This window comes from Barbus barbus, assembly GCF_936440315.1.
Source record: "Barbus barbus genome assembly, chromosome: 47".
Taxonomy (NCBI): domain Eukaryota; kingdom Metazoa; phylum Chordata; class Actinopteri; order Cypriniformes; family Cyprinidae; genus Barbus; species Barbus barbus.
This window is the reverse complement of record NC_136725.1, coordinates 13,087,738-13,111,832: the sequence shown is the minus strand read 5'-3', so window position 1 is coordinate 13,111,832 and position 24,095 is coordinate 13,087,738. Positions and strand designations below refer to the sequence as shown.

Genomic DNA, 24,095 nt, shown 5'->3' with positions numbered 1-24,095 from the left:
TCAAAAACATGTGTTATTATTATTGTTATTATTATTATAATGTTGAAAACAGAGTAGTTTTTCAGGTTTCTTTGATGAATAGAAAGTTAAGCATTTATCTGAAATAGAAATCTTTTGGAACATTATAAATGTCTTTATCATTACTTTTGACCAATTTGACCAAGCATCCTTGCTAAATAAAATTATTAATTTTTATAACCCCAACCCCTCATCCAAAAATAAAAATATTTAAAAAAATACTGACTGAAAGCTTTTTGTTTCAGATAAATACTGATCTTTGGATCTTTCTATTAATCAAAGAATCATGAAAAAAATGTAATCAACTTTTAAATACTGATAATACTAATAATAAATGTTTCTTGAACAGCAAATCAGCATATTAGAATGATTTCTGAAGGACCATGTGACAGATCAGTGTATTGATTTCAATTTCACGTTTTTGAAATTTTCGAATTAAAAATTTAGTACTGCTTTTGCTGTATTTTGGATCAAATAAATACAGGCTTGGTGAGCAGAAGAGTATTCTTTAAAAAACTATTTCTATGATAAAGCAATATCAATAAAGATACACTTTAACATTTTAAGATGACTTAAATATACACACTAATATTTTAAGATTACTTTTTTTGTCCAGACATATGAGGTGGATGCTGGCAGATTTTGCATAAACCCATTATTTGAGAGAAAAACAACTAAAAAAAGAAAGGAAGATAAATTGTAAATGAAGAGCTGAATAAGTGTAAATGTTGTTGCATGAGATCTAAAGAAAGTTAAAATGTGTGTTTCCATTCATATTTTCACCTCTCCCAGGTAACTGGCAACCTGCCATACATTTTCATCTTCAACCGTTTGAAGTGTGGGTGTATACAGATTGAATATTTGTTAATGTTTGCCCGCTATGATTAAGAGACAAAGTTGTGTGTCGGTGTACCTGTCTTTGTGTGCGCATAAGTATGTGTGTGTGAGCGCGTATGTTTGTGTGTGTTTGGTAATTGGCTGTATATTAAAGATAGTTGTGATCCTGCCCTCTCTAACACAGCAATAAAGCTCACTTAGAGTGTTTTATTAAAAACAGCTAGCGAGAGGGGGGAGACGGAGGGATGGGGCGGCAGAGACGTAACAACACAAAAATATTGGACTTTTTCCTGTATCATTTTTTGTCTTTAAAAAGTCCAAATGACCACTCAAATTGGGTAGTGCATCATTTTCTGTCATGCAGCTGAAAGCGTGGCAGACAGTTCTAATTCATCATTTTGGTGATTTAATAGCTGAGAAATATATTAAAATAATAAAATGTGGGCTGAAATGCCCTGGATTTGCAGTGATAAATAGCCCTCTCTGGCCTGATCGGATTAGTTGCACTAACAGATATATTGCGGTCAGGATTCACGCAGGCACGCACGATTGTTTTCCAATAAAAAGTTGCATATTAAATTCCAACACAGAAAAGGAGGGGAGAGGCCCTTCTATCTACAAACCCTCCAGAAAAAGAGATAGAGGGGAAAACGAGAGAGATGAATGTAGAGAGGGAATAAGGGATTTTAAGTGTTACACCGATATCATCCGGAGATATATTGCCAGAGCCGAACCACCACAGCCGATAAGTAAGCTACTTAAACTTATTTATCTGGACATTTATAGCAAATTCTCACACATACATAATTCCTCATGCTCAGAGAGTCATATTAGCATGCTCACAAGCTCATAAACTTTCATTTAAACTCTCTCTCTCGCTCCCTCCCTCCTTCCGTATCCCTGAGGAAAACATTTGGAGTCTCATTGTCCTTCGACTCATCAGGAATTGCTTGGTTGTAATTAATTAGCTCATTTGTTTATGCAAATGTCTGCAATTAAGTCATATTGTTTGTTAAAGAGATAATTTTCTAAATAAAAAAAAGATGTCCTGTATCTGAGAGCAAATGATGTTTGTCTAATTAAGCACATTAGGCCAAATTTGTAATTAACAGCGCATAATTAGGTGGGAAGATATCCTGTTTATGCGTGACGTCATCGGGGGTTTAAATGCACAGAACGAGAGTCTGACAGACAGATGGGCAGGTAGACGGAATCGTAGACTGATGTAAAAAAAAAAAAAACAGACAGCAAGGAAAAAACAGGTGAAAATGAGACTGTATCCAAGGGACATGTGTGGCAGAGGAATACACAAACATGTGGATTCGTGAAGTCAACAATTTTCACATTTTTCCGTTACCCATTCAGATGGAAAACAATATCAGTTTTACATTGAATCTAATGTTTTCCATTGCAATCAGTGCTGTAACAGTCAAATATGTGTGTGTGTGTGTATTTATTTATGTGTGTGGGTGGGTGTGTATGTGTGAAACACGATGGAGGGAAGGTGTTCGGGGGTCAAAGCGGTTGAACATTAAAGGGTTAAATCTCTTTCATTATTACTCCCCAAATCGACCTGGGGGGATGCAAGGAGAACTGATTAGAAAGGAGAGAGGAGGAATGAGAAAGCTAAAGAGAGATGAAGACAGAGGGCAGAGAAAGAGAGAGATCTCAAAACAGTCCGATATAAATCATAACAATCATAACCCCAGGGCACATCATTATAAAGAAGAGAAGGAAAGAGACAGAGCGAAAGAAAGAAAAGTGAGGGACACTATACAAATACAACCACAGTTGTTACATCACTGATGTGATGCTTATTTATTCAAATATGAGGGTTTGTACATTATGATTATTGTTAAGGTTGTATACAGTACATATATGAATTGTGAAGGCCTAAATGTGTGGATGGAAGGAAATCTTTTTTTTTCATGCAGGACTGGAGCATTCAAGAAGGGTGCAAAATACCATAAAAATATCATAAAAGTAGCCCATATCCCACATGCTATATGTAAGTCTTTTGAAATCAAACAATACCTTTGTGTGAAAAACAAACCACAATTTAGGTTATTATTTACTAAAAATCTTTCCATCCACCTTACGAGTTCATTAGGTATTTTTTTAATTCATAAATGAATGAATCAATTATTCGAAAAATATGATTTTTAGAGGTTGTTTAGTAGTTCTATTTATAACCATATTATCTTGACGAACCCTTGCATGATGAAATGGTGTAGGGATTTTTATTCCCACCCTTTTGTCTTTTTTTTATCTGTAATTGTCAAAAAATGTATTCAGTGCCACTTTATTGATTTTTTGCAGCTCATATATCAACATCCAACTACTCAGATTGTCAACATACTCTCAACAGACACTTGATATTCTTCTTAAAATGTTTATAAATGTTAACTTACAAATCGTAAGCGAACACTCAGACTAGGATTACAACAAAGAAATGTTTGTGCAGTGCAAAGTTTCCATAGATGTGAAAGTTTCTTCATGAAACCAAAGTTCCCATTAAATAACCTTTATTTTTAAGAGGGTAAGTGTGGTCAGCTCTGTTCAGTTGAGGATACTTCACACTTCTTCTCCACTAAGCAGGCTAGTGACTGAATTTATGATCCATATCTTGTTACAGTTTTTAGTTCTTGAGTATAAACAAGAAAAACAATCCCATTGTGCAATCCCATGACTTTGTACTGGTAGTGTTTAGAACCATTTTTCTAAAAAGTGTTCTTTTGAGTCTGGTCTTTTCATTGAGTCATTTCAGATCCCTTTCACACAGACTGAATGATCTGTTAATGAATCGAATTCATTCGGTTCAAGTTCAACTCACTGAATCATTGATTCTTTGCATCGTTAACGGCTCGCTGGAGGGGAAAATTATCAGTGACTTAAATTTCAGTTTGTTCCCTGCACAAATCTCGTGTATGGTTTCAGAAGACATATTTTTAATTATGATTTCATGTTGTATACTGTACATGTATTATTTTTGCTATGTGATGTAGCCTACATGTTTTTGTTCTGAATCTGTGCACATAAAAGTAGGCCTTGTGTGTGCCTGTTTTTGCCGTTTTATGCGTCAGGGGGATAAGTCTAAGAGAGGGTTGAAATGAGTAGTCTATCTCTTTTGGGATGGAAAGTGCCTCTGAAGAGATTTTCGCCAGACCAGCCCGTGTCCCAAACAAGCCACAAATGAACAAATAACACACAAGCATGTTACATTGTGCGTTTGAAGAAAAATACGTACCACAATGAGCGGGGAGCGGCGGAGTAACACCTCGCTTTACTGAGGATGACGGGATAATAGTAGAAAAGCAGGAGATATCGAAAGCTGAAAGGGGGGGGGGGGGGGGGGGGACCATGGCCATGGAGTAAAACCGGGAAAAACTGAAACTATATGAGCGACGAACGCGATAATTTTGTCCTCGTGAGACTGAAGTCTCTGGCCGCTTCTCCGTTGGGTAACCAGGGGGAGGGCAAAAGACGATGTCATCTCTTTGTAATTGGTTTTTAGTTTTAATTTCTTTGTGTTTAACACAAATAGGATGGTTCTATTAATGTTAAGTAGGCTTGTGTAATAAGTTTCTATGACCTGCAGGAATTCCTAATCATTAATTCAAGCAAAAGCCTAATGACCTTCTAATCTGTAGCATTTATGAAGAACATTAGTCTCTTTCTCCCTCTCTTTCACTCGCTCTCTCGTCCCACCTCTCTCTCTCTTTTGCTAAGAAAGGCTAATTAAAATAGCCATTTGGCAGCCTAGCGTCCTAATTGCTATTCCCATCATTGCTGGTCGATTGGGAGGAGATAGAGGAAGGGGAGAGAGTGAGGAAAAGAAAAGATGAGCGAGAATAAGATTGATAATGAGATAACGAGTCATTAGAAGCATACATTAGCGAATACAGCCCTGGCTAATGTCCCCTCAATCAGTTAGAGCTCTCTCATCCTTGCCTGTCTTCTTTTTATCATTCTGTCCCTGCATGTGCTTCCAGCCATCTCCTGTCTCATATCTGGAGAAAAGGATGTCCTCCTCTGGCTGGTAAAGAGAAAGTGCTGTGCCACGCAGCATTTTGGTCAGGTTTGTGATCATCTAACTTTTAGATCATTTTGCTTTAATGAAACCATGGCATTTTGATGTATGGTTTATAAAAAGCATCAGACTGATGTAAAATAATATAGGCTATAATCTGATTTTGGATTGCAGAACGATTCCAAGCAATACTTTGAATATATCCATTACGCCATCTGCTGGTGATCTGCGCAAAAATATAAATGCGTGATAAAATGAAACCTGCTGTTTTGGACTCCGATAAGAGCTTTATTTTGAGCATTTGTTATGCATTACGTTGTTAATTAACCATGTTTTAAACAACGATGGTTACAGATTGTTTCATTGCTTGAGCTACAAATGATGAGCTTTCAACACAACACTTTGGAACTGCATGTCACATCCTGAACAGGCTGACAATAGATTATACAACCTGGTTTAAATCATTCACATCTTGCAAAGAGTTACATCATGCCAGAATATTGTCAAGCAGCTGTATGTCACCGGTGACACTTTTTCTTTCTTTCTTTCTTTCTTTCTTTCTTTCTTTCTTTCTTTCTTTCTTTCTTTCTTTCTTTCTTTCTTTCTTTCTTTCTTTCTTTTTGCAAATGCCCTTAAATGCATTGTATGCTAGAAGGGGGAATACTTCAAGGATTCCAGGAAGGGATCAGCACCTAATCACCAACATAAAGTTTAGTTGGCAGGGAAATGCAAGAGCGCAAGAAATGGGGGAAGAGAATTAAAGGCAAAGAAAAAGAAAGAAAGAAAGATTAAATATTACCATGTCAGAGCTGTGACATAAATTAAGAGCCATTGTGCTCATGAGGACCTGGGTTCGAGTCTAACCCGTGTCATGCATGTCTGTGTTGTGTTCGTATTATTTATATACCATAGTATTTATTCATATTGTGAATTGGCTTTTATTTTATATTTTCAGGAGGGGGGGGGGGGGGGGTATTTAAACTTCAGTGATTTTGTTACTTTTATCTTTTTTCATATTTCTATATAGCTTTAATAAATTTTTAGTTTTAGGAATTTTAGTACTTTATTTCAGTTAGTTGCTAAGGCAACATATCTAAGACTAATATTTATATTTTATTTCAGCTTTATTTCAATTACAAAAAAAGCTATTTTAATACTTTTAGCTTTAGTTAACAATAACACTGGGGGAAGGATATTAAAGAGAAACAATGAAAGACAAATTGAAATATATATATATTTTTATATATATTTAATATATATTTCTGTGTTTTGGATTGCTTTTTTTGTATTTGTATCTCCATATAAGCTCCGGTACATGGAAGCCAGTTTTCACCTCACATTTTTCAATTTGAACTTTACATCTCACAGTTGTGACAAATTTTGCAGTTGATTGTGACTTTATTTCTTAGTATTGCAACTTTATATCTCACAAATGCAACTTTATTTATCTTAAAGGAATAGTTCAAAATTGAAAATGAATCTATCTTGGATGGCCTGAGTGTGAATAATGTTTCAACATACTTCCATTTTTTGGGTGAACTACTCCTTTAAATTATCTTTTTGTTTTTACTTTGAGGTAAAAACAGGCTTCCACACCAGCAATAGTGAACTTTGCTGAAATAGTGCAATATTTTTTTTTAATTACTGTTCCTGTGTATTCAAATCAGTTGAATACACAGGAACCCAGTGACTCCCATCAACGGGGAAAACCAGGATCTTATCGCCATTATAACCACAGGGTAAGGACAGAAGGAGGGATGTCCACAGGAAAATGAGGGAAATGTATCCACACATTTCTCTCTTTTTTACTCTCTCAAAATAACAAAAATAATCAGCATGAAAATCACTTTAAATGCCTTTCCAATACAATACACAGCATTTAAAATGGACTAAAATATAAAGACTGAGTTCTCTTATGCATTTTTCTTGCAAGTAGCCTACATGTATAAATATATGGTATATAAATTAAAACTATGCAAGTTAAATATCAATGTATAAATAGTTTGTTAGGTCACATACCTAAATTGAGCCTTCTAGATTCAGTCCCACAAAAAAAGTTGCTACGTAAAAGAAAAAGCCTTCACATGGTCTCTGAATGACGAGAGATTTGCAATTCTTGTTTGCAACTTGTTTGCAATTCACTAGTTTTCAAGAAATCTCATTCTATTTCCATTTTTGAATCTATTTTTTCCTGTAAACAGTCTCTCAGTTTTCTTCAGAAATGAGCTGTGCTCACTTCTGCTACTAGATATTCACAGACAAGGTCACTTTAAAATTTTTAATCAAGAATCATCAGAGACTAAACAATATAAAGACACAGGCCCTTTCCTAATGCATCCAAGCCATTCACAAAATATAATTTAAGCAGGTTAGATATTACACTATGTATCAGTTACTATTGTCTATATACATTGTGTCTATATATTTATGTATGCCTTCATTATTATTTAAGTGAGACGCAAGTAGCAGTCCTTCTATTTAACAACTGTTGTGACAGATGGAATTGCTGCCATATGGACTGCAGGAGAAAATGCTACCGGTGCCGCATTGATCACTCCAACCGACTGTTGTGTAGAGATAAATTGTGTGGTGGTTGCCATTGGAATGGGTTGAAACACATGATGTGTTGTCAGTACAGAGACCGTTTGTTTGCGTGCTTTGATTTCCCGACTCATCTGACACCAAGAACACCAGATACAACAGCAAGTCACCATGATGTCCTCACAGATACTGCCCTGTTGCAACACATACAAACAAATGATTGTTTTGAAGCCCTTTTTGATTTCCTGTCTCACTGGTAGAGGGAAAGGAAAAACTCACCCCAATATCGTATTTGTGGCGAACTGCCACCCTCATTCCCAGAGACACAGGTGGCACACATACTGGAACCCCGAAAGCTGCCATGATGCCTGGGCCGAATATGTCCAGCAGAGGCAGACAGGTGCTCTCCCCAAACTCCCCAGAGGTGGAGCAGGTAAAGCAAGGAAAGCACCAGAACCCATAGCAGCCTGAGGACCAAAAAACAAATGCACATAATGTGATATTATTTGCATATTTTTTAATTAACTGTAAAAATTGTCCTGTAATATTTATTATAAGGCCTTTAAAGTCATCGGATGCTAAATTCACTTTTACATGTTGTTTGAACTGAAATGTAATTTGGCAATGTGTGTACACAACCACCCTATAATAATAAAAATCCACCCAGTGTTTTTTTTTTTTTTTTTTTTTTTTTAATCAACATAAATCATAACCACTTTCTTAGATCAAGCCATTCACAGAGTGACATAGTTTTGGCAGGCCCCTTCCACATCTTTTGACAGACACTGGTGTTTTAGCATAGACTTAGTGAGCTGTAAACAGTCCGCCATTGTTTCGACACTGGAGCAGATGTAAACAAGAATGTCCCCTAAGTGATAGAGGTGTTTTAATAATGTAAAGGGTTCACACTACCATTGACCAAAATATGTCATAGACTTTTCATTAAGACCCTACAGAATCATATCAACTTGTGGAAAACGGGCATCTGGTGACCCCTTTAAGCATACTTACAAGAATTCAAGTCCTGGCAACAGTCACATATTCCTGAATTCCAGCCACTCTTCTGAGGTGCCTGCACAACTACAGTCGTCATTGTGTTTTGACTTTACTAATATGGGAAGATAACAAAGAAATAAAAAAATTTCACTCATTCTAGTGATTTATTTATTTTTTATTTGAACTTAAGTACGTTTACTGGAAATCTGCACTGTAAACTGAATTTTACTAAAAGTAAGCAATTTGAGACTCAACTCAAATTGAGTTTTCTTAGGAAATCTTAGAACAGGGGTGTCAAACTCAGGAGGGCCACAGCCTTAATTAAACACACCTGATCCAGCTAATCATGCCCTTTAGGCTTATTTGAAAGCCTAAAGGGCATGGTTTCTGTGTTGGAGCTGGGTTGGAGCTAAACTCTGCAGGGCTGCAGCCTTCCAGGAATCGAGTTTGACACCCCTGGCTTAGAATGTAAAGAGTTTTGTTATATTTTTTATAATCTAAAGAGTTACAGACAGTCTATTGAATTTAGGTTTAGTAATGAAAGAAATTTTAATTGATTATTATTCTTTTATTATCCACCTTATTCCTTAATGCAAAGTAAGCCTATGGGCTAGATTTCCAGTCCATTAGCCGCTATAGGGAAATAATGAGAAGAATAACAATGTGCAGTAAACAGTAAAACTTTTTGCATTACAAGTGTGTTCATAATTAAGATAATATACTAAAATAATATTATAAGACACACCAATTTGCAGTATCAAGCAGCAAAACGAGCGGTTTTGTACATATAAAAATAGCTGGAAGCAAATGAAATTAAAATGTACAAATGTCCGCTCCCATTTTATGTGAAGAATAAGGTGGATACGTCATATTTTTTCATACAGCAATGCATGCTGGGAACTATTGGAAATTATTTTGTATGTGTTCACGCTTAAAAATAAAGGTGCTTCATGATGCCATGGAATAACCTTTTTGTCTAAATGGTTCCATAAAGAACCTTTCACATCTGAAGAACCTTTCTGTTTCACAAAAGGTTCTTTGTGGCGAAATAAGGTTCTTCCGATTATAAAATGGTAAGAAAGAGATGGAGTGTTGGTATACATTCATGTCACCTTTTACCATATTCTTCAGAATGAAGCAGTTTGTTCAAATGATTCTGTTTGGCAAGTTTGTAATTCAAACTTGTGTGATAGTTTCAAAAACCCTGGTACTGGAATCAAATGTTTTGTGTGTGTGTGTGTAATCATCTTCTGAAGCAAACACAGTATCTACTGTAAGAAATGTCAAATTCAACCCCAAAAAAAACTTTGTTAGCATAATTTTTCCATTAGCAAACAATTATTTTACTTTCAGTTAAAAACCAGTTATACCTTTACTCTGATGTAGCTGCCAGTAATGCCCAAACTAGTTCCTCTGGGTTTTGCGTGGGTTTTCTTTACAGTTTTTGAGGACAATGAATGTGCGTGAATATGAAACAAAGATCATAAACTTGACTTAACTGACAATTATAAAAAACCGGCGAGGATACGGTTTCATTTAAATGTACTTATTAGTAACTTCCCAGTTATTCTGAGTAGTGATTGGAGCTTAATCAATAAACCTTCCATTCAAATATGATTTCATTAAAGATTTTGCTTTCATTCAAAAGAATATGGAACTGAAACAACTATAAAGAAAACTTGTATTTTAACCTTACAAAACAAAAATGATTTATAAGTATATTTTTTGCAGCTGACAGCTCTGTGTACATTCTAAAAACAAAACCATTTATTTCATGTTCATCCTACAGACTGATGATTAACTTTCTGCTGTGACTGATTACCAATGTATACTGTACAAATGGAATAAATATAGCATTTAGCATCCAAGAATTTCAAAAGACAAAACATTTTAAAGACAATTGTTCTCAACCCATTTTGAAATGTCTCATCATCTTATTTTAAAAAGACAGTGTAACTATACATTTGTTTTAATTGCTGAAAAAAATAAGATGAAGAAATGGCTTACTTACTCTTTCTAAAGCTCCTTTTTCTGTTATAAGAAAGTGAAAGCAGGCGTATTTATACGTTTGTGATTTCAAAGAAAACTAAGGTATGATTAATTGGCCACACATAAAAAAAGCAGCTAAACCTGAAGATATGACACGGGTAGGGCTGGGTAGAGAAAAAAAGCTAAGAATGTTTGATTCAACATGAATGGATGTGTTGGAATCTCTCCACTTTCTCTTTGAATTCTACAAAAGAGACAGAAAATCACACTGTTCCATGTTTACCTTTATATATTTAAAGGGGACACTTCATTTCTAGCGATTATTGTCAATTTGATTGCACAGATACTACAGGTATTTAAACTAAACTGAGCTAGACAATGACATCACTGAATTCAAAAATGAAATGCTTTTAACAGAAAATTGAGTGTTTAATCTTATCATTATACATTACACTCTGTCCTTCAATTTGATACTGTTAAGTTCTTTGACACAATCTGTCTTGTTAAAAGCGCTATATAAATAAAGGTGACTTGACTTGACTATACTTCAATGTCAAATAATCCAACAACAAAAAATAATTTTTAATTAACATTTAATGAGCATTGTATGTATAATCCGAAGAACGAGAGATCAGCTTCCCTACTGAACATAACTATATTTGGCAAAATATTTTTTATTATAAAACATTTCTTATGCTTATTCTTTAAGTCTTGCTCTCCACCATGAAATAAATTAAATGATGTTATTAAATGTTGAATTGCTAACACTAACACATTTTAAATCATTTTAAAGTCACTTACAACTACTTAAGTTATAATTACATGCTTTAGTGTTTGACAAATCTAATCCTATTTCCATTTTTGAAGCCCGCTGCACACTATAAACGTGCAAACTGCATAAAACCCTATTTATCTGTTTGTTCCAGAAAACAATTCATCAGTTTTTTTCAAAGCTGTGCTCACTTCTGCTATTTAAGGCTCAAAGTTATTAACGGACAAAATCGCTTTAAAATACTATATCAAGAGTCATCAGCGTTGAAGAAAACAAGACTTATATTACAATTTACTCTGCTTTTATTTAAAAAAAATAATTTGAATAAGTCTGATTACCTAAACCAAACAAGAAAAACAAATACAAAGAATAAACAATATACAATATACAATATAAACGCATTTTCCAAAAGCACCCAAGACATTCATGCAAAATTATGATATTGATTAAACTGATTAGCTAGTGCACTATGAATCCCTTATAAAATTATTTAAGCAAGATACATGTGGCAGACCTGAGGTGAACTTCTACATAGGAACTGTCTTCATTGGTGCCATCTGGACTGCAGGACCAACTCCTACCGGTGCGCCACCGATCACTGTCGGCTGCTGCATAGCGGCAACTTGTGGGTTGACTCTCATTGGAACTGGTTGCATCATGGGTTGACTTTGCACTATTCTGATGACTTTTTTGCGTGCTTTGATTTCCCTGCTCATCTGACACCAAGAACACCAGATGCAACAGCAAGACGTCATGATGTCCTCACAGATACTGCCCTGTTGCAACATACAAATAAATAATTGTTTTGTGGCCCTCTTCCTTTTATTGGTAGAGGGAAAGGAAAAACTCACCCCAATATGATATTTGTAGCGAACTGCCACCCTCATTGCCAGACCGACAGGTGGAACGCATACTCCGATTCCAAACGCAGCCATGAGAGCTGGGCCGAATATGTCCAACAGAGGCAGACAGGTGCTCTCCCCAAACTCTCCAGTGGTGGTGCAGGTAAAGCAAGGAAAGCACCAGTATGCATAGCAGCCTGAGGACCAAAAATGCACAGAATGTGATATAATTTGCATGTAATTCAGTAAAAATGGAAAGGCCTTACAACTTACAAGCATACTTACAAGAATTCAAGTCCTCGCAACAGTCACATATTCCTGAATTCCAAGATGCTGTCCCAGCCTTGCCAAGAGGCTGCTGCACAACTACAGTCGCCATAATGATTTGATCTTACTGATATGGAAAGATGACAGAAATGTTAAGGTTTCACTGATCCTGGTGATATATGTTATGTGAAATTCGAATTTCATGCATATTCGTTTCATGCTAATTCAAAAGCATGCATGCATTGCAGTCACCTGTTGCAACATTGTTTAGAACGAAACTGTTGTTCTGACGACCCTGTTTGTCAAGTTCAGTGTTGGACAACATTTGAGGAAATACTGCTGATGGAGTGTGTTTTATGTAGGTTGGAATCATTCGACTTTGGAAACTAAAGTAAACTTTGATCCAGAAATCTTTATCAATGTTTGTAATGTGTTAAAAAAAAAGGTTTCCATAGTTAACCCAAATATTTTATGCATACTTTAATTTTGCATAATAATAATAATACCCTTAGTCTGATGTATAGTTGCATTGACACCTATAAACCGGTTACGCTGCATTCGGTTATGCTGTAATCTGTTTATCGACTCTCAAATTTCCAAATTAATCAATAACTTTTACAGATTTTTTTTTTTTAATTATCAGAATAATGTTTACTCACTAATAATTCATTCAATGATCATTTAAAGAGTTTTTATTTCAAAGAAAAAATAAAAATGCTGCAGAATTACAAAAAACATTTAGTTGCAATCCTACAAACAAAAAGTGAAAATTATTTATTTATAATTATTCCATATTTTATGTACATGTGTCTCTGTGTACATTCTTAAAATAAAACAGTTACTTTCCTATTCATTGTATTTACAGATGATTTACTGTCTTATGTGACTAATATGTGGTTTTCATATTTCACCCATAATTATGTTCAGTGCATACAATCATATCAATAGCGTGACATCATTTTGTGTTCAAGTTTGCAAAGTAATTTACAAAAAGATCATTGACTAATGTGTACACAAATAGAATAAATAGAGCACTTAGCATCCGAACAGTAGACTAACATTTCAAAAGAGGAAATTCTAAAAAGTTGTGAATTTATAAAAAAAATAAAAAATAAATCTCACCTTTTTTTCCAACCATTGTCAAATTTTAAAAAGACAGAATGTAACTTATACATTTGGTTTAACTGCTGAAAAAAGGGAGACGGAATAATCAATGGCTTACTTACTCTTCTAGTGCAACTGCTCCTTTTTCTATCAAAAGAAAGTAAAAGCAGATGTATTTACGTGTGCAAGATTTCTTGACCCCCCCCCCCCCCCCCCCCAAAAAAAAGAAAGAAAAATGTTTACTGAACCATAGAAAATATGCAGCTAAACCTGAAAGGGGCTGTATTGTCTGATTTAACATGAGATGGTATCTCTCCTCCCTTCGCTCTTTGCATTCTTACAAGAGAGACAGAAAATCAACAGTTCATGACACTGTTCAACATTCACTTTCATTTACTTCAATGACAAATAATATTACATGATAGAGCCCCATGTGTAACAGTACGAAAACAATGCAAGATCTATAAATTATTTAAAAAACATTGGATGTATGGATGTAAACTGGAGGCAGCTAAGTTTGTCAGCTGACATATGGATTTGTGAGATACCAGATAACATGAAAAGGCTTTTACTGTAATATCAACACAAAGACCACAAAAGGTAGGCCTAAGAAAATTAATTTATATATATATACACATGTGTGTGTGTATATATACACAGACTGGAAAACAGAGTTCAAAAGTGCTATTGCAGAGCATAATAATCAATACATAAAATGATGCCAACAAAATGAATAATTAATCCAAAAATGAAAATTTTACTCATCTTCATCCAACATGTAGGTGACTTTCACCCACTATTAACTTCCAACAACATTGTTGATGTTGCAGAATTAGTTCATTATGATCAAATTTGATTCAGCTAAAGCAGCTCATTCTTCATTATTCAGCTCAACTCAGCTGAAGTTTTGCCATCTAGTATCAATAATACAAATATTAAAAATGTCTAGGAGACAATGGCACCCGGGGAATCCAAACTCCATCAGGTGACAGAAATTGAGGAAATAAATCCTTGGGAGAAACCAGGCTCAGTCAAAGGACCAGTTCTCTTCTGGCCTAAATGAACAAACATGGTGTGCATCACAAGGATTTGTGGATTTATGTTATTTAATAATACTTAGCATAATCTTTTTCTGCTTGAAGATTTGAATAGGCTACATCACATCAGAGGAGTTGTAGGCTTTCCAGCAGATTGAAACATGAAGTTAGAGCTGCACTTTAGCCAGCAGTAGATGAGGTCGCCTAGTTTAGTTTAGCCATTTGGCTATAGATGTTGTGAATGAAGATTAATGCTGATATGCTGAGGATGCTGATAAGTTGAGCTGATAAATATGAGAGATAAACACAATAATAGCCCACTCTATGTGGGTAGAGTGTGATTTTTTCCCAAAATAATCAATAGATAAATTCAGTATATATTTTTGTTGTAACTACAGACTACGTTGGCAAGAGTAATGTAGAGGTAGCCTGTTCACCATGAAGCTTAAACTGGTGATGTACCTGAGAGAAAACTGATTTCAAAGTAAGTTAACTAATTTTCAGCAGTAAGAAAAAAAAGTGTTGTTAAAGCTTGTTCTTTTGTAGTACATCACAGTTATACATGAAATGAGGACAGTAAGGCCTGAAGATATGGATCATGTGCATGTTATTCAAGAAACAAAATATAGCCAAATTATATTTTCAGAATGACTTTCAAACCTAGCCTTTGGGGTAAAATGCCCCCAGAGAGCAATGGGCAATTAGTTACTCTGTTCTGAACATCAAATCCTTTGTTTTTCCATCAAGTGTATTCTAACCAGTTGGTTGAATAAAATAATTTGGACTTTGTAATTAAAAATGACCTCAAGTTAGCCTCAGGTAGCTAATTAGCTGGCCAGTTAGCATCTGCTAACAATATTTTTCAAGGCTTTTATCATTTTAGAATTCATAATTATTGATTACATTATTTTTTTATTTTTAAGCTAAAACTGCCTGCACTCTTATTTTGCTGTAAATGTATGAAGCAAATTGCTTTGTCAGACTGGGGGCAGAAGGACAGAAGACTACAATAAAAATCTAACCACTAAGATCTTGCTTTAATTTTGGCAATTACAAAAATTCTCCAATTTGTTTACCTGTCTCTCATAGTGAATTTCAAAGTAAAATTGACTATTCTTTTTAAGAAAACACTCCTTACTCCATGAAGATTAATAAGCAGAGAGAGGCGGAGCTACCCAGTCCTATCGTTCAATGAAAGTCTTTACAGTCATGAGATCAAGGTTTGATTGGTTCGCCTTGGCATTTAATTAAATAATTAAAAATATAAAGAGCAAAAATGCATTATAATAGACGTTTCATCAGTACTCTTTTAGTTAAATACGACTTTATATCTCACAACTGCGACAATTTGAACGTAATTACGACTTTTTAAAATATGTTTTAGGTGTAACGTTTTATTTTGGGCCTGCAGTTGCAATTTTACAGCTTAAGAATTATCTCACAATCTGACTTTATTTCTTATTTGAAATGTATCTGTCATGCTCTTACTTTGTACTAAGCGAAACAAACTCACACAGCTATAGAGAAGAGGTTAAGAATTTTCTGTGCTGGATTGTGACATGCCTTGATGCTATTTTTTGCAAGTATGTTGTTTTGCAAGTATGCTTGACAGTGTTTTTTTTTTTTTGCATTTTTAGAAAATGTCCAGCAGGGGGACACAAACCCCACAAAATATATGCGTTATAGTTGCTAAATGTGACAGTGTCAACATTCACATAAACCTCAAAAGATATTAAAAATATCATATTAATAATGAAGTGTAAAACTAAAAAAACTGCTAATAACTTCTAAAATGCTAATAATATCCTGCATTATTTGTCATAAACATCTATAATAAAAGTTATATCCACTAGGCCTACTAATAATAATGTAATGAGAGTCATAAGAAGCAATTTACTGCATTAGCAAAGTCACAAGAAAACAGGAAAATAAATAGACTACAGGCATTTTACTATACCTGTTTACGCAACTATGCAAAGTGCAATTCCCTTCCAGAGACAGGAACAGGAAAGTGTCAAAGAAAATGATCAATAATTTATTGTGTAACAACACATGTAAAAGATATGAAAGATTTTCCGTCTTAAAATAAAGGCAATCGTGAAAAAGCAAACATGCTGGGAAGCAATACACATTTCTTGCTTCATGCTTAAAGTAAAACTCAAAAAAATTTTTTTTTTTTTTCTATTCCATTTTGTAAGTGAGTATTCATTTCTGTTGTTTTAATAAGCTTTACACGACAAAAACAGAAAGTGGTATGCAAAGTGGTATGTTTTTACCATTTATGTTGAATACATTCACTACTGTCACAACCCCCCACACACACACACACACATACACTAACATAGATATGTCAAACACTAATTTCACTGATCATGATATTGATAATACTGATTAGAAACTGAGAAACTGTCATTAAAGATGCACAACAATGCAGACATTATAGAAAAATAAAACTTAAATGTCTTTGCGTATCATCACTACTGACACCAGGGATTTACATAAAATCATCATTATTATAATAAGCATCTAACAATATAAATGCAATATAAAAATGATTCACTTCGATGAGATATATTAATAGATATGTATCTGCCTTTCAGCGTGTCAGGATTTTCCTTCTTATCATTTACACACCACCATAGCTGCTTCAAAACACATTACAAATTCCTGGCACCGACAAGAGTGATTTGCAGATCTCGTGCTTTCATTTCTCGTGACATCTGACACCAAACACAAGCTCTGCAGAATGTGGCCACCAAGCAGTCATGACACATGTCGCCCTGCAAATCAACACAAAAATATATTGGCTACTCTACATCGGCCTACTCATTTTGTAGTCACATTTAAAACATGTGACATATTGCCACAATGAAAATAACAATGTGATTTTTTTAAACTGTTCCACATTACCCCAAAACCATGGAAAAACATGACGATACTCATATCTTTGTTTGAAATTTGCTGTATAATTCTAAATGAAGACACGTTTGAATATGTTTATCAAAATCAATGCTTGAGGGAATAGGCCTAAACATTTTTTGTGTGATTTCACTTTTGGCTTAAACCTTCTAGTTACGCTACTGAGATACAGCACATGTGAAAACTAGCCCCTAAAAGTGAAGTAGCCTAAATTCTATTTTTGATTGATGATTCTTACCTTAATGCCATAACGCTGGCGCATTGAGACCCTTATGGACATGGTTATGGGTGGGACGATACCACATATATCCAGCAGGGGGAGACATAAACACTCACCGTATTTCTTTGCTTTTATACACGAGAAACACCAGAAACACCAGTAAGCAAAGCAGCCTGTTCACAGAGAGGGACGTAATAATAATATTTATTATAGTGCTTTACAGGGCTTTATGACACAATATACACAGTTAGATGCTGCAGTAGTCTGGATGTTAAAGATGAGTCAAAGCATAGCCCGCTAAGTTCAAACCCAGTCAGCGGGTGAATCTGCAGGATGCTTCAGGGCAACTGTCTCTGGTTCTGATCAATGACTGCACTGAGTAGAAAATACCACTCAAAATATATTTTATGTTCCATAGAAGAAAGTAAGTCATACAGGTTTAGAATGGCATTAGGGTGAGTAAAGGATGAGATATTTTTCTTCTACCTCACTTGTAGATCCAAACTTTACTTACATTCAGGAACGTCATTGCAACAGTCACAGATACCTGACCCCCACTGATCAGAATCTCTGGAGATCATAACAGGCTGTGGCTGAGTGACTACCATTGACTTCGACATGTTTACACCTACGTACAACAGAGAATATGATTTCAGCATCACACTGCAATGGTTTCTTATATTTATACACTACCATATATACTTCTTCTTAATGCTTTTGTTGAAACTGTGATTCCTTTTTTCAGAAGGTTTGAATTAGACATATTTTGTGACATTATAAATGTCTTTACTATCAACTGCTATCAAAAAAAGTTCTTACACCAATGCTTGAATGGCAGTGTAACATAATTTCCACAAAAATGTTAATGAGCTTTTTTTTCAACATTGAAAATAATAAGAAATGTCACATCATCACATGACACTGAAGGCTGGAGTAGAGCTCTGGCTGCTGAAAATTAAGCTTTGCATCACAGGAAAGAAATGCTTTAAAATATATTAAAATAGAAAATGGATTATTCTGAAGTTATTCTAAATTGTAATAATATTTCACAATATTAATGTTTTTACTGTGTTTTTAATCAAATAAATGCAGCCTTGTTGAGCATAAGAGACTTCTTTCAAAAAACATTAAAAAATCTGAATTATTCCAAAGTTTTGACTGGCAGCATATAGAAATTTAAATAAAAAAATATGATATATAATAAATATTATATTATTAATTTAATACTTATATATTTGATTATTGATGTTTTTTAAAGAAGTTTTCTTCATATAAAAGATTACATGCAGCTTAAAGTGTTTACAGCATTATATGGCATTCAGAACTCACAAGTGTCAAAGTAGAACATATTCCAGTCCTAATCTTAAACATACACATAAGAATAATAAAAATATCTTCTGATCCTGCATATCTGTATAGGAAATCTTCACCTACCTCTGTGTTGACCGGTCCAATGTAATGCAAAGTATCAGCTGTTTCTAAATCTGTGATCACAATCTTGCCTTTATACTGAGTGCAAGACTATGTCAAATGAAAAAAAAAAAAGATCATCACATTGGCTCTAAAGGAAACCTCCTTAACCTGTTAGACCCGTTCACGGCAGCATCTTTTAAGCATTACACTTAAAAAAGCACACAAAACAGGGTGGAGAGCAAGACTGCATTGACCCATGCATATGAAGAATCCAGACATGCTTAATGTATGAAAATATAGGTATTCATGAAACTGTTGACATGAATGCCTACACGCTCAGAAAAAAAGATACAAAAGCTGTCACTGGGGCGGTACCTTTTCAAAAACATATTAGTACCTCATTGTTAGTACCTTATTAGTACCTTAAAGGTACATATTAGTTCCTAAAGTGTACATATTAGTACTTAGAAAGAAACATGTTACTAATTAACAGAAAGAACAAGAAATCTTCAGAAAGAACAAAAGAAGGAAAGCACCAGGCCCAGACGGTGTGTCACCAGCCTGCCTAAAAACCTGTGCTGAGCAGCTGGCCCCCATCTTCACACAGATCTTCAACAGATCACTGGAGCTGTGCGAAGTCCCCTCATGCTTCAAATGCTCCACCATCATCCCCGTCCCACAGAAACCCAAAATTACTGGACTTCATGACCTGTGGCTCTAACGTCTGTGGCCATGAAATCATTTGAAATACTGGTTTTGGCTTATCTGAAGGACATCACTGGACCCTTGACCGCCTGCAGTTTGCCTACAGAGCAAACAGGTCTGTGGATGATGCTGTCAATATGGGACTGCACTTCACCCTGCAGCATCTGGACAGACCAGGGACTTATGTGAGGATCCTGTTTGTGGACTTCGGCTCCGCTTTTAACACCATCATCACGGACACCCTTCAGAATAAACTGACACAGCTCTCTGTCCCCACCTCCGTCTGTCAGTGGATCAACAGCAAGAAATCCTGTTAGCAGTAACATCCATGAAATACTTCCCATAAGTGCCTCTCACTCATGAAAAATGCAATATATTAAGAATGGACCTGGTAAGATGCTGAAACTCATATCTTGACATCATGCAGAAATATTAAAATGATGATTAGAGTAATTGCACAACTTTGACAGAGGTTTTTGTTTTCAGAGTTTTAACAGTTGACACAGAGTCATACGGAAATATCTGAAGCATTTTGCAGGTTGTGTAAATTCACATGGACATTTGCCAAGGTATGTCAACTAATCTTCCCATCGCATCTTTCTTCCTTATCAGTTTGGTTTCTATCCTCTTCTCTTTCTATTGTCGTTCCATTCTGATTCATGTGACGCAGCACCTTTAGTTGTTTTACTTTGTGCACTGAAAGCATGACTTAAAGATGCACAGGAGTTCTGTCCCCTTCAGTAATCTCAGAGACAGATTGTGTTTGAAGATAAGCAGAGTTACAACTTTCTCTACGGATTTATTAGTTTGGTTCCAGGATTAAAGTCGGAAAATTGTAAGCTGGAGTACAGCTGGGCAGTATACAAGAGTCATGTAGGTTTGGGATATCCCTGAGTCACAAAATCCTCTTCCTGTCTCCGTTGAGACGTTTGAAACAGACAACATCCTTAGTCTGAAAGTCCTATTTGAATTCTTATTAAAATTTGCAACCAGTCATGAAGGATCCTAATGTGTTTTTCCTCATACAATTAACACAAAACAACAAGTAGGTCTTTCAAACTATATAGTTCCAAATAGAATCAAATGTCCCCATAGTAGCCTACTTGGGGACATGTTTTATTGTAAATATAGTGTGTGTGTGTGTGTGTGTGTGTGTTGTACAGTACATACTGTGTGTGTACTTATTAGCATAATTACAGAAAATTATGCATAATACAAGTAACTAACCAAACCCTAACCATTGGGTAAATACTTGTCAATTAATATTACTCACTGTTTGCTATTTGTGTTATTACACTGTGACAAGGACATCTTCAAATTTAACCATAAACATACATACTATATTCCTACATTCACATGATAGACAAACAGATAGATAGATATATAATATTATAGAATATACAGTATTTAGATAATATAGCTACATTGATGATACCCAACATTATCTTTATAAAATGTATTCATTTATTCATGCATTTATTTTGCTGTTTCATTTTAATTCTAATTTAAAATCTGACTTTTGATTCTTAAAGGATTCTTATTAATTCCAGACTAGTTGCATAATTCAATAAAAATCCTGCAGACATTTCTTTTGAAATTTTGTTTAGGGATTACATGGATTTAGAAGGGCAGTAAATATTCTCTCGTTGTCGTGTTTAGTCGCAAAAACATCAAAAAGTCATTTAAGGAGCGTGAGTGAATGACTAATGTGATACTCAGCAAGAGGAGCTTTACGCCACCCGGTCCACTGCATCCTTTGACTGGAAGACACAGAACACGAAGACGGTCATTACCGACGGATGCTGGTCAAGAGCAGTTCAATTCTGCAGTTTTCCGCCTGAAAAACGAAGTGGAATGAAACACGAGCCCACTGCAGAGACAACGACAAACTGCTAACATTGAGTAAACTGATCCTCCGGCCAACATATCCACTGAAAATAACTGTTATATCCTCGTTACGTCCGTTTCGTCGTCCGCTACACATCTGGATGCTGTACTGCTGCGGTGGAAGGGAGAAGGGGGAGCAGGAGCAGGAGCGCACGGGCGCGGAGGAGGCGTCGATGAGCTGCGGGGAAGCGGACACCGTTACCGCTGGAAACCAGGAAGAAACTCCAGCTGCAGAGATGTTTGATACGACGGATATGCCCGAGCTCCTGCCGCCCCTGGGGCAACTTCAACCGAGTCCTCGTGACTCGGTGTGTCAGATGCAGCATTTGAGAGTTGAGTTCAACAGAGACTGCTTGAGCCCCGAATCCCCTCAAAAGAGGTTAGGCCAGAGGGCCCCCAAACTCGGACAAATTGGACGGTCAAAGAGAGGTCAGTAATATCTTTCTCATTTTGTATGGTAAACAACTTATTTAAAACCCTTATGTTTGAAGAAATATCCGCCGTTTTTAACTGTTTAAGCTGTGTCCAAGACAACATTTAACGGCCCCAATGGACTAATTTTGCTCTGGCATTTCTGACAAAGCGTCTATTAACACAGAATACAAGTATCTGCTAAACATAAACATGGACAAAACATACTCAGTAATGTTTTTCTGTTTCACTGTATTTGCTTTTGTTGTTGTTGTTGCTCAGTAAATTTATAATTTATACTTTGTATAAGGTAAAGAAGCTCTCTAAGCCTTAAATCAAACTGGGATATGGAAGCATTTAAAAGGTAACTGGGTTCATAACAGGGTTGACAGTTTTATTACTCATTTAATTAGCCTTGTGCTCAATGTTATGATATTACAAGGTGATTATTGGAAAGACAATTTAATGCTGATATATGCTCATACACAATCATACAGGGTTGACAGTTTCATATTTCACATGTGCCATAAAGGCCATATAACCAAGATTTTTATTAAGCAGATAATTCTTGATATTTCTACAAATACCAGTTTCAAAAAAATTATTTGTACACACGATTCAAGAATATCCCCTTAATGTAGAAAATGTAAGATAAAAAGGAGACACTTAGTTTGTAACATTTTATAAGAGTTTTTGATAATGTATTGTGTTAAGAAAAGTGCCTATAATAACTTATGCAGTTCTAATTTATGGAATTGCATATTCAATAGAATGTTTACATATTAAGTAAAGTTACACCTTATTCGTTAATTTAGTTAATTAAACTGTGTGCAGTGTAACTGAACACTAAAACATGACCCAAATTTCTGTCTCTGTTTAAAGTAAGATATGTGAACTTTATTTTATAGTGGTCATAGAGAATGAAGATCTGGACGACGTTATGAACAACAACAACAACGGACCTCTACCTGTCCCTCTGAGCAATGAGCCGTCCTGAGCCTCTCTAGATTCTTAATATTCTGGACCAGCTATTCGTGAAATGCACCCTTCTGCCACGGTACAGTCAGGAGACTTTCAGCAGGAGAAAAGTCAGACACCTCTCCCAGTATCAGATTCACACGAGATCCGCATGCGTTTCAGCTGTAGTTTACTAGTCGCATGGCAGAAGCTGTCAGCCTACAACAGGCCACACAGATGATTTGTTGTGCAGTAACTTCTTAGACCAGAGCTCTGTGTGTGACACTCGTGTCTCCCAGCGGGAGAAATATGCATATGTAGGCTGATTAACAGATTTCTGACCAAAGGCAAAGACCAGCCACTGTAGATCACTCTGTCCAAGCTTGTGCTGTTATAAATATGTTGTCTTTCAATTTGTTTAAACATTTGGTTAGAACAATAGCACAATGTTCTTGTGTTTTACTTTATCGCTCAAAACTCTGGAAATGTATGCTGCTTCTTAGAGCCATGGTTGTAACCTATTGTCCATGACAATATTCAATACTCAAATGTCAACTAAAAAGATATTTCCTCTGGTATTTCTGACTTATTTTATCAACAGAAAGTAGAAGTATCTATAGGTTAAAACAATGATGCATTTCTTGATTGCAGTGGATTCAGAACTAAACTTCTTTGATCACTTTTATTTCATAATTTAATTACTTTTTTGTAAATCTTAAGGCATCTTGCGCCCATGAGGCTGAGTATTACTTTTCTAAAGGCTTTGCATCTCTAGCTAGTTTACACGATTTTATGCCTTATGAAACATTGCACGTTGCATTAGTTATCACTGCGAAAAGCTATGCAATTGCTTGATCATTGCTATGATACAATGCATTTGATGAAGTATGTAACAAATTTAGTTGGCTGAATGATTTTGTGGCACGTATGAAGAATTTATATTGTTTTATGTGTTGCTTGCATTTTGTAGCTATTTAAGCACCGGAAAAAAGGGCCATGCAAAAAAAATAAAAAATTTGTAAATAAGTTTGACATAATAAATGGCAAATGTAAAGCTGAGCTGTGTTTGGTTGCTCTGGTGTGGGTCAAACTGTTCCATCTTTGTCCACTAGATGGCCACAAAACCTAAGAAATTAATTTGCAATAGCTA

At 35.4% G+C, this 24,095-nt stretch overlaps 2 protein-coding genes across 2 annotated transcripts; both read right to left on the bottom strand.

The window, feature by feature from the left end:
* Window positions 1–4,777: 4,777 nt before the first annotated feature.
* Window positions 4,778–13,564, bottom strand: LOC306865854 (uncharacterized protein; the record flags this gene model as incomplete). The annotated part of the gene is made up of 8 exons (XM_079410680.1): window positions 13,519–13,564; window positions 12,311–12,419; window positions 12,035–12,222; window positions 11,765–11,899; window positions 10,553–10,655; window positions 7,706–7,893; window positions 7,423–7,620; window positions 4,778–4,891 (listed from the first exon to the last, which is right to left on the bottom strand). The coding sequence occupies exons 2-8, from the start codon at window positions 12,402–12,404 to the stop codon at window positions 4,778–4,780; spliced, it is 1,020 nt and encodes a 339-aa protein (XP_079266806.1). The 5' UTR covers window positions 12,405–12,419; window positions 13,519–13,564.
* A 2,884-nt stretch (window positions 13,565–16,448) lies between these two features.
* Window positions 16,449–19,051, bottom strand: LOC306865467 (cornifelin homolog B-like). Its single transcript, XM_079410072.1, has 4 exons — window positions 19,007–19,051; window positions 18,087–18,200; window positions 17,591–17,745; window positions 16,449–17,213 (listed from the first exon to the last, which is right to left on the bottom strand). Exons 2-4 carry the CDS (start codon window positions 18,190–18,192, stop codon window positions 17,091–17,093), a joined length of 384 nt encoding a protein of 127 aa, XP_079266198.1. The 5' UTR covers window positions 18,193–18,200; window positions 19,007–19,051; the 3' UTR covers window positions 16,449–17,090.
* Between the last annotated feature and the right edge of the window lie 5,044 nt (window positions 19,052–24,095).